Below are 12,095 nucleotides of genomic sequence, written 5' to 3' on the forward strand. Positions count from 1 at the left end.
GTAACATCACTGACATTACCATAACGTCACTGACTAAACCGTAACCGCGCTCCCACCTGTATGCCTATGGAGGAAAGCTTCCTCCGGGGCACGATGTCCGCTCGGGGCTCCTCTGCCATCAGGTTCCCCCAGTTGATGCCCGTCGTCTTCAGGGGTTCACGCTGGGAGTCGTTGGTGTCAGTCCCGGTGGCGGCGTGGTGGACGGTGGTGGTGGTGGTGAGGGGTTCCCGGGGGGTGGCGACGGGGACGGGGATGGGTCGAGGGACACCCCGAGCCAGGCTGTTGGCGCGTGTGCTGTCGAGGCTGTCAGAGGAGTTGCTATGGGCTTGGCTGGACTGGCTGGTAATGGTCTTGCTGCGGCGGTCACGCTCAGACTGGTGGTCCAGGTAGGTGTCCTGGGCCGACTCAGTACTGCTCTGCACCGTCACAGAGATGTAGGGCTTGGAGGTGGTGCGGGGCGGCACGGGCGGGGGCGCCGGCTTCTTACAGGTGGTGATGCATGTGGAGACTGGAGGGGAGGGGGAGACAGAGATAGACAGAGAGAGACAGAGAGACAGAGAGACAGAGAGAGAGAGAGAGAGAGAGACAGAGAGAGAGAGAGAGAGAGAGAAAGAGAGAGAGAGAGTGAAAGAGAATGAGAGAGATTCCTATAGAGTATGTAGGGTGGACACCAATTTCGAAGACCGCTGTACGTTGACTGTTCATCGCATTCCACAAAATGTCAAGGGAAATGTCACCACCTTTAAGATAAGATATCTCCAAGCAGAAATAATGCTATGAAACATCAAATGCACACTACACCAAATTCGAAGGAGGAACACCCGCACCAACAGGAATGTATCCTTTAAAGTGGAAAATTACATTTAGCGGCACACTGAACATACGGTACATACCATGTACATACTGTTCCACATGTGGCTAGCATAAGTTGTTTGCTTCAAAGTCCCAATCAGTCAATCAGATCACTAAGCCGTGTAAGGCAATTGCATGTGAACAGGAAGTACAGATCACCACCGTCTGACTGCTGTGTGTAGAGGGTAGTGTATGGAACTGTCCCATAGCTCTGTGAATAAGGCAATTGATTCATATAACTCTGCCTACTCTCCCCTGATGATCCTGGTCCCAGACCCAGTCCCACGCTTGAAGTGATGTGAAGGACTGAGTGCAGAAAGAGAGAGAGAAAGAGAGAGAGAGAGAGAGAGAGAGAGAGAGAGAGAGAGAGAGAGAGAGAGAGAGAGAGAGAGAGAGAGAGAGAGAGAGAGAGAGAGAGAGAGAGAGAGAGAGAGAGAGAGAGAGAGAGAGAGAGAGAGAGAGAGAGAGAGAGAGAGAGAGAGAGAGAGAGAGACAGATACAGAGAGAGACAGAGAGAGAGAGAGAGAGAGAGAGAGAGAGAGAGATGAGGAGCAAGGCACATTAAGGAAGGGTCTGTAGGGATGAAGTTCAAGAGAGAAGATGCATAGAGAGAGAGAGAGAGTGAAAGAGAGAGCTGTCCCAGCTGAATAGAAGGACGGCATTGTGTGTGATCTGTTCTGCTACATCAGCACTTTTAACTGTGAAGGCCAAGTGTACTCATTCCACACCCTGTCAACAGAATAGGGACATACAGTACAGTGAGGGAAAAAAGTATTTGATCCCCTGCTGATTTTGTACATTTGCCCACTGACAAAGACATGATCAGTCTATAATTTTAATGGTAGGTTCATTTGAACAGTGAGAGACAGAATAACAACAAAAAAATCCAGAAAAACGCATGTCAAAAATGTTATAAGTTGATTTGCATTTTAATGAGGGAAATACGTATTTGACCCCTCTGCAAAACATGACTTAGTACTTGGTGGAAAAACCCTTGTTGGCAATCACAGAGGTCAGACGTTTCTTGTAGTTGGCCACCAGGTTTGCACACATCTCAGGAGGGATTTTGTCCCACTCCTCTTTGCAGATCTTCTCCAAGTCATTAAGGTTTCGAGGCTGACGTTTGGCAACTCGAACCTTCAGCTCCCTCCACAGATTTTCTATGGGATTAAGGTCTGGAGACTGGCTAGGCCACTCCAGGACCTTAATGTGTTTATTCTTGAGCCACTCCTTTGTTGCCTTGGCCGTGTGTTTTGGGTCATTGTCATGCTGGAATACCCATCCACGACCCATTTTCAATGCCCTGGCTGAGGGAAGGAGGTTCTCACCCAAGATTTGACGGTACATGGCCCCGTCCATCGACCCTTTGATTAGGTGAAGTTGTCCTGTCCCCTTAGCAGAAAAACACCCCCAAAGCATAATGTTTCCACCTCCATGTTTGACGGTGGGGATGGTGTTCTTGGGGTCATAGGCAGCATTCCTCCTCCTCCAAACACGGCGAGTTGAGTTGATGCCAAAGAGCTCGATTTTGGTCTCATCTGACCACAACACTTTCACCCAGTTCTCTTCTGAATCATTCAGATGTTTATTGGAAAACTTCAGACGGGCCTGTATATGTGCTTTCTTGAGCAGGGGGACCTTGCGGGCGCTGCAGGATTTCAGTCCTTCACGGCGTAGTGTGTTACCAATTGTTTTCTTGGTGACTATGGTCCCAGCTGCCTTGAGATCATTGACAAGATCCTCCCGTGTAGTTCTGCGCTGATTCCTCACCGTTCTCATGACCATTGCAACTCCACGAGGTGAGATCTTGCATGGAGCCCCAGGCCGAGGGAGATTGACAGTTATTTTGTGTTTCTTCCATTTGCGAATAATCGCACCAACTGTTGTCACCTTCTCACCAAGCTGCTTGGCGATGGTCTTGTAGCCCATTCCAGCCTTGTGTAGGTCTACAATCTTGTCCCTGACATCCTTGGAGAGCTCTTTGGTCTTGGCCATGGTGGAGAGTTTGGTGGAGAGCTCCCTTTAAGAGTGTGCTCCTAATCTCAGCTCGTTACCTGTATAAAAGACACCTGGGAGCCAGAAATCTTTCTGATTGAGAGGGGTTCAAATACTTATTTCCCTCATTAAAATGCAAATCAATGTATAACATTTTTGACATGCGTTCTTCTGGATTTTTGTTTTGTTATTCTGTCTCTCACTGTTCAAATAAACCTACCATTAACATTATAGACTGATAATTTCTTTGTCAGTGGGCAAACGTACAAAATCAGCAGGGGATCAAATACTTTTTTCCCTCACTGTATGCTTTTCCAGCAACATTTCACAATGTCTTACGGTCACTTATGTACACTTGTGGCCATTGTGTACATATAGTCTGGTTCTGTGCATAAAGCACACTTTCAGGTCTTGTGAGATAAAATGACTTCATTATGATTTGAAGTGCCCACTCACCACATGTTGGAATACAAGTAGCCTTCATTAAACCTCTTACTGAAGCAGACTACAGACACAGAACACAACGCCAGTCCAGTACTTCAAAACAGTCACTGTCTCACTCTGTTATCTGTAACCCTGCCTCATAGTGTATGTGTAGAGAACAATGAGTACTCTGTTGCAGAGGCTTGACTGGTTAGGTGAGAATATTTGAAACCTTTTTGAGTGGAATATTTACTGTTAAATTCTAATAGTTTTCTTGTTGATGTTGTTTAGTGTCTTCTCACTTCTGTTCATTTCACTTGCTTTGGCAATGTAAACACGTTTCCCATGCCAATAAAGCCCCTTTGAATTGAATTGATAAAATGGCCTCTATGTAATGCAGGTATGGGCAACTTTGATGGGGGTGGAGGCCACAAAAAAACGGAACTCATCATGAGGGGCCGCAGTGGGTCTGTGTACCCACATCCATTGCAGTTTTTTAAATGATAATTGATGATCAAGTGGTCCCACCCCAGTCGGTAATTCGACCATTGCTTACTACAAGTTTAGATAGCTGGCCGCTAGACTAACTTACCAATCTAAAAGAAAAATATAAAAAAGTAGCTGACATGGGCTAATTGAGTGCCTGCTGATGCTCAACCAAATTTCGAAATTGCACCTTGTGTATTCTACTATTCTGATTCTCAACAGTAAGTTGAGACCCTGACTGAGTTCCCCCAACAACAAAAATAATAATGAAATTGGTCCGCGGGCCTACAAAAGGGGGCAGCCAGTTGCCCATCCCTGGTCTAATGCATTCAGTGATGAAGATCACGCATTGTGTACAATTAATATTTTTTGCTCTTCACAGACAGGTATAAGGGGTGAAACTGATCCAAAATGGCGCAGTCAATCACCATGCAGGAAAAAGTGTCAGTGACACTGTTGCCTTTTGATCACCCCATGTCAAGTCTTCCTCATGGTCCATAGACTAGTGAAATAAGAGTGGGATGAGTGCACTTCACAAAAAGGCAGTGGTTGCTGTGTGATCTCTACAATAGATTTCTACAATGGAAACGTTACTTGACACTTAATGGAGGCTGTAACTGACACCATCTTTAGACTTAATAGGGCAGAGAGGGGCAACCAGGATCAAGCTCGAGTGGTGGTCAGGAATGTCATTGTAAACAATCCGAGTCAACTGAGGACAATTAACCTGTTCCATAGCGTTGTAAACAATCCGAGTCACTTGACGACAATTAGCCTGTTCCATAGCGTTGTAAACAATCCGAGTCAACTGACGATAATTAGCCTGTTCCATAGCGTTGTAAACAATCCGAGTCACTTGACGACAATTAGCCTGTTCCATAGCGTTGTAAACAATCCGAGTCAACTGACGATAATTAGCCTGTTCCACTAATGACTAATCCGTGCCAAGACAGTATTCAAATCTAATATCAGGACTGGAGAAGTGACTTCTCAAATTATAGGCTAGCTGACAGACAACAACATTGACTCAAAATTGGCCTCAAATAATGTCAAACAATATTAGTCTAGCATCATGCTGCAGACGACTCTGTGGTGGATCTATTTTGAGTGTTTAAAAATTAGCGTAGCTGCCTTTGACAGAGGACATCTGCCTCACCAAAACACCAATGTTTACTGTAGCCCAAATAATGGCTTTGACACAACTTTGCTTCCTTGTTTTCCACTCCTTATTGAGCATGGGTCAGGGTGAGGGAGGGGATACGTAGCAGGCTTTTGGAGGAGGGTTAGTAAAGACATAGGCTTAGTGGGGGAGCTAGCATTTTTGGAGCTTGGGGTGAGTTTGGCAAAGGAAAAATGCCCACATGAATGTAACCAATGCGCATGCTGACATCACATGGATTTTGTCTGAGGACACTTTGCTTTCCAGTAAAAATTCATTTGGTGTGTCCTAAGATGGCTCTGGATGTGTGTCAAGTTGTGCAGGCTCGAATTACCTTATTATAATACTATTTGAAAGTGAAGATGAATTTAGCCTGGTGTAATTCTATCTACCCAGAGATATTTATTATATGAAAAGTGAGTTGAACATCCTCAATGACAGGCAGTTGCAGCTACCTGTAACAAGCACTGGCATGACATGGCACAGTCACTTTTTGGACAACGAAGGCAACATGTGATCGGCTATTTGAGCCAAAAGTGAACAGTCATAAGTCATGAACAAAGCTAAATAGCTAATAGCCATGACCTTCTTCTAGCACATTCCCTGAGGCGATTTTCCAAATGTTTCACCCTTGGCCTAAAGGAAACGTGTACGACTATGACAGCTCTTTTCAAAATAACTTCACCTTGGCTAACTGTACAAGCTTCGACTTTCCTTAGATATGTATTTTAAAACCAACATTGTTATGTTAGTAATATCTCCCTATGGCTGTAAATCTCAGCTACTTGACATGGGCTTTTTTAACACTAGGAGCGGCATAAACATGTGAGGGAGCTTGGAAGAAAACACTCAAAACAAAAGATCTGTTGTGGGGCTTGATCCACGGACTTATAGCTTTATAGGACTTATAGCCTCTGTGTGTGTCACGGCCTCACCTTATGATATGCTCACATGAACTCACTCGCGTCTCACTGCAAAGCGGCAAGCTAATGTTTGCGCTGTCTCTCGTTGCTCTGTCAAAGTGCAGGCTACAACATGGGTAAGGTTAGTCTCAAAGTTAAACTAGTCTGCAGCACTTAGAAACTGTAAGGCATTGTATAACTCTAAAACTACAGACAATTAATTAATAGTCTTAAGTCTTACTATAAAAATACAAACTACAGTACCATATCGTTCGGATACCTGGTTATCGTCTCATATTGTCTCAAAGGTTATAATCGTCTCATCCTTGTCTCACAGTGAGAAGAGCTTTCCTACTCTTCTCACAGTACATGTAAGGCACACCGCTAACAGAGTGGTCAGAGCAAAAAAAGTTATTGCACAAATGGTGCATGAATCCCTACGGCAAGGCCAAGAGGAAAATGGGGCCTTCACTTGGAATGCAACAACAATACACAGAATGTTTGAAATAGACAGCCTAGGTATCACATTGGCAATGAACACACCAGCATGACGGGTTGAGCCCTGAATAAAGAATGCTCTTTGGAAATCTCTGGCCTTCACCTTTCCATCATTATGAGCAACAACAACACTATACCCAGTTACTCCTATCTCTCATACTTTACACGTTGCCTCACCTCACACATATCTAGTTCAAATAGTGCAACAGCAACATTACTTCGCCACATCAGTAGAGCAACAACAACAACAATATTCTTTCCCCACAACAGTAGAGCATTACAACCGTACAACAACAACTGTACAGAGCTTGTGTAAGGAGGAGAATAAGTTCATCTTTCCAATGCAGTCATCCATCTCCTCATTGACATACCACTGATACCATAAGCAGTAACTACCTGGCTATATGGCCCCAGGAAAGAGTCCTAATGCTCTGCCTGCCCCATAAATCACTCACACTAGTCTATGACCACAGACTGCCTTACAGCAAGGCCAACTGCTTTGGGAGAAAACAAGGGGTAATTTTCTAAAGACAATCAGGAAAGCAACACATGCTGTGGAGATGTACTGCCATGTCAACTGCTGTGAGTGGTTGGTTCCTCCGTGTTAGTTAGGTAGTGTGTCATATTATGGGTCTGTCGGTCACACTTTATATTGCAAAGACCCTATTCCAGAGTAAATACCTGGGTAATAAATTATAATCTATGTGATTAAAGAAATTATCTTATGCAATGCTTACCACTTTTGCACTTAAGTTTTAGAAAATGTATTTGAACAGGTAAGCACTGTGTACAGTAACTGCATACAGCTGTTGCAAGGCAATTAAGTAAGATTATATTACATAAATAATCTTGTGAATTAGGGAAAGTGTTTCCCTGCTGTTTAATGCTATACAGTACCAGACATATACTATATTCCATAGCTTCCAACAGACAGCCACGTCAGAGGAAGATGGTGCTGATAGGGGGACCAGTGACCACTGCCTGCCTGCCACCTCTAATAACATAGATGTTCCCTGGGCTGGAGGGGGACCAGTGACCACTGCCACCTCTAATAACAGAGATGTTCCCTGGGCTGGAGGGGCTTGCCGTCGTAATGGCAGCTATGTGACATGCTGGCTCCGTTCCAGATTCCATTCTGCACTGTGTGTGTGTGTGTGGCTGTGTGCGTGTGACAGGGTTTGGATACCTTCCCTGCCCTATGGGGCTCCAAGTGTCATAGCACGCTTGCATCATTCCAAACAGAATTTACCCTTGGGTGGAGAACCCATCAAATCAGCTTTTCTTACAACTGGAAAATCATAAATTACCTCCTCTTCTCAGATTACATAGGACTAGGAGATTATTTATTTTGGGTTAGAGGGTTATTGAGGTCCTACAGTATTTGGGTTAGCCTGCTATAACCTACAGTGCCTTCAGAAACTATTCACACCCCTTGACTTTTTCCACATTTTGTTGTGTTACAAAGTGGAATTCAAATGAATTTAATTGTCAAGTTTTGTCAACGATCTACACAAAATACCCCATAATGACAAAGTGAAAAAAAGGGACATTTTTGCAAATGTTTTGAAATAAAGAAATGTCTCATTTACATAAGTATTCAACCCCCTGAGTAAATACATGTTAAAATCACCTTTGGCAGCAATTACAGCTGTGTCTTTCTGGGTAAATCTCTAAGAGTTTTGCACACCTGGATTGTACCATATTTGCACATTATTCTTTAAAAAATTCTTCAAAATCTGTCAAAGTTGGTTGTTGATCATTGCTAGACAGTCAAAACTGTAACTAGACCACTCAGGAACATTAAATGTCGTCTTGGTAAGCAACTCCAGTGTACATTTGGCCTTGTGTTTTAGGTTATTGTCCTGCTGAAAGGTGAATTTGTCTCCCAGTGTCTGTTGAAAAGCAGACTGAAGCAGGCTTTCCTCTAGGATTTTGCCTGTGCTTAGCTATATTCTGTTTATTTTTATCATAAAAAACAACAACTCCCTAATCCTTGCCGATGACATGTACACCCATAACATGAATATGAATAGCAGCCACCACCATGCTTGAAAATATGGAAAATGGTACTCGGTGATGTGTTGTGTTGGATTTGCCCCAAACATAAAGCTTTGTTTTCAGGACATAAAGTTAATTTCTTTGCCACATTTGTTGCAGTTTTACTTTAGTGCCTTGTTGCAAACAGGATGCATGTTTTTGAATATTTGTATTTTGTAAAGGCTTCCTTCTTTTCACTCTGTCAATTAGGATAGTATTGTGGAGTAACTCCAATGTTGTTGATCCATCCTCAGTTTTTTCCTATCACAGCCATTAAACTCTGTAACTGTTTTAATGTCACCATTGGCCTCATGGTGAAATCCCTGAGCGGTTTCCTTCCTCTCCGGCAACTGAGTTAGGAACGACTCCTGTATCTTTGTAGTGATTGGGTGTATTGATACACCATCCAAAGTGTAATGAATAACTTCACCATTCTCAAAGGGATATTCAATGTCTGCTTGTTTAATTTTTACCCATCTACCAATAGGTGCCCTTCTTTGCGAGACATTGGAAACCTCCCTGGTCTTTGTGGTTGAATCTGTGTTTGAAATTCACTGCTCAACTGAGGGACCTTACAGATAATTGTATGTGTGGGGTACAGAGATGAGGTAGTCATTCAAAAATAATGTTAAAACACTATTATTGCACACACAGTGAGTCCATGAAACTTCTTATGTGACTTGTTAAGTAAATGTTTACTCCTGAACTTATTTAGGCTTGCCATAACAAAGGGGTTGAATACTTATCATTTCAGCTTGTAATTTTTTATTAAATTGTAAAAATGTCTAAAAACATAATTCCACTTTGACATTATGGGGTATTGTGTAGGCCAGTAACAAAAAATCTCAATTTATTCCATTTTAAATTCAGGATGTAACCCAACAAAATGTGGAAAAAGTAAAGGGGTGTGAATACTTTCTGAAGGCATTAGCTCTGGATACAGGAGAGGAAACATCTAGAGAAGGCAAACAAAAGATGCATCTCAATAGTTTAAAGTAGATTTTTAGGTGTCTTCTTTGGGCCATTTGAACCTGCCATTCCATAAATGGACAGGTGAAAGCTAATTCCTGGAAGGCATCCTCACATATTGCTTTCCCCTAGCCTGTGTCTTAAGATCAGTCAAGATGAAGGAAAGGAAGCCACTTAAATTAAATGAAAACTCCACCCAAAAACTATCTTTTGGCATTTGTTTTATTAGTCCATTGTTGATATAGTCCCAAAAATATATTGCAAGTCAGCAATCAAGTTTTCAAGACATGTAACTTTTCAAAGATAGTTTTGGGGTGGAAGTTCCCTTTAAATGTCAATGAAATGTAGAATGTGTGTTCTTCTATGGATAGCGCAAGAGAGTGCAGGTCTCCAGAGTACATATCCCTCCAAATTCTGGCTGTTACGCCTAATCACTTACACACAACATAGACAGCCCAGTGTGTGATGACTGCGATAACGCAACTAATGCTTCCACCAGTAATGTACAGAATTGTGATGCTGACAAAGCTCGTTTACAGAACCCATCTGCAAAGCAGTTTAAGGCAAACAGTCAATCTAAATACTGTTCCTGCTTAATGAAGCTCAGGCTGTACTCGTTGTTGGCTGCCACCACCGAAGTGCAATCCTATTAAACAGGAGTAGCTGTTCTGACTTAACCAGAAGGAATGCAACCACAACAACAACCCAGAGCTTTATTCAAAGTGTTTACTCTGAGTGGAATGTGAGAGGGGACAATGGTCTGGTCTTATCCTGCCATCTGGACACTGGTCAAGCTGTCCACTTGTGGGACTAGTTCGCCATGAGTTGTTTGGAAGTGTAAACAATGCTGTATAATGGACAGACGCTAACTCAACCATGTGGCCCCTTAAACTGTCCAACTGCAAGGCAACCTCCTGATGCAAACTAAGCAGGATAGTTGTCATGACAAGTCATTTTACATGTCTGTTTACAAATGACTTACTGTTCAGCTGAGAGGCAACTTTCACACTGATACAAGCACATTCTTACATAAAGAACAAATGACAGGCAATAAGCATACATGATAATGAACAGCAGATTCCCCAGCAAAACTAATGACAAAACATTATACTAAAACAAATATCACTTTCTCTCTCTCCCCCACTAGATCTCGCTCCTCAGGCTCCCAAGAAGAACTGGCGACGCAAACAAAAAAAGGAGAGGAGATTATTACAGGGCCATTGACAGCCTGATGGTTATTACATGAGGGAGATGACACTGCCGAAAAGGTGGCGAAAAGGTGGCCATGTTTTTTCTGCGCAGCTGCCTCCGCTGGCGATGGGGCACAGATTTAACACCTGCTCGTCAGTTCGGGGGTGTCGGAGGGAGAGGGTGTCACCTTACTAATGATTTACACACTGTCATTACAACAAAAATGTATGGGCCAGGGGGATAAACATACTAAAGTGGGACAAGGCCTTCTCTCTGTCGATGGTGGTGCCAAAGCTTTCACTAGTCATTAGTGGTTAAAAGAAACTGACAGATGCCGTGGCACCGGCAACATAAAGGGGCAGAGGCATATCAGCAGCTTGTATTTAGTATTGCCGTTTATCCTGCTTCCCCAGAGTGAACTGGAGGTCAGGGACAGCTTGATTTGAAGAAAAAACCCATAACTGAACATAGGTAGTGTCCAAACGACTCCACTCACTCACAACCATAAAGTACAATCCCAACCATTGGAGATACAGTGGGGAAAAAAAGTATTTAGTCAGCCACCAATTGTGCAAGTTCTCCCACTTAAAAAGATGAGAGAGGCCTGTCATTTTCACCATAGGTACATGTCAACTATGACAGACAAATTGAGAAAAAAAAATCCAGAAAATCACATTGTAGGATTTTTAATGAATTTATTTGCAAATTATGGTGAAAAATAAGTATTTGGTCACCTACAAACAAGCAAGATTTCTGGCTCTCACAGACCTGTAACTTCTTCTTTAAGAGGTTCCTCTGTCCTCCACTCGTTACCTGTATTAATGGCACCTGTTTGAACTTGTTATCAGTATAAAATACACCTGTCCACAACCTCAAACAGTCACACTCCAAACTCCACTATGGTCAAGACCAAAGAGCTGTCAAAGGACACCAGAAACAAAATTGTAGACCTGCACCAGGCTGGGAAGACTGAATCTGCAATAGGTAAGCAGCTTGGTTTTAAGAAATCAACTGTGGGAGCAATTATTAGGAAATGGAAGACATACAAGACCACTGATAATCTCCCTCGATCTGGGGCTCCACGCAAGATCTCACCCCGTGGGGTCAAAATGATCACAAGAACGGTGAGCAAAAATCCCAGAACCACACGGGGGGACCTAGTGAATGACCTGCAGAGAGCTGGGACCAAAGTAACAAAGCCTACCATCAGTAACACACTACTCCGCCAGGGACTCAAATCCTGCAGTGCCAGACGTGTCCCCCTGCTTAAGCCAGTACATGTCCAGGCCCGTCTGAAGTTTGCTATAGTGCATTTGGATGATCCAGAAGAGGATTGTGAGAATGTCATATGGTCAGATGAAACCAAAATATAACTTTTTGGTAAAAACTCAACTCATCGTGTTTGGAGGACAAAGAATGCTGAGTTGCATCCAAAGAACACCATACCTACTGTGAAGCATGGGGGTGGAAACTTCATGCTTTGGGGCTGTTTTTCTGCAAAGGGACCAGGACGACTGATCCGTGTAAAGGAAGAATGAATGGGGCCATGTATCGTGAGATTTTGAGTGAAAACCTCCTTCCGT

The 12,095-nt window shown here is 43.2% G+C and overlaps 1 protein-coding gene across 1 annotated transcript in view; it reads right to left on the reverse strand.

The window, feature by feature from the left end:
* Positions 1-12,095, reverse strand: part of LOC311133130 (disks large-associated protein 4-like) — a gene marked incomplete at both ends in the record, with an annotated part of 56,891 nt that overhangs the window by 18,873 nt on the left and 25,923 nt on the right. Inside the window, one exon of the mRNA XM_084166565.1 lies at positions 57-508. Within this exon, the coding sequence (XP_084022691.1) occupies positions 57-508 (452 nt within the window). The remainder of the gene's footprint in view (positions 1-56; positions 509-12,095) is intronic.

This window comes from Coregonus lavaretus, assembly GCF_964263955.1.
Source record: "Coregonus lavaretus genome assembly, chromosome: 8".
Taxonomy (NCBI): Eukaryota; Metazoa; Chordata; class Actinopteri; order Salmoniformes; family Salmonidae; genus Coregonus; species Coregonus lavaretus.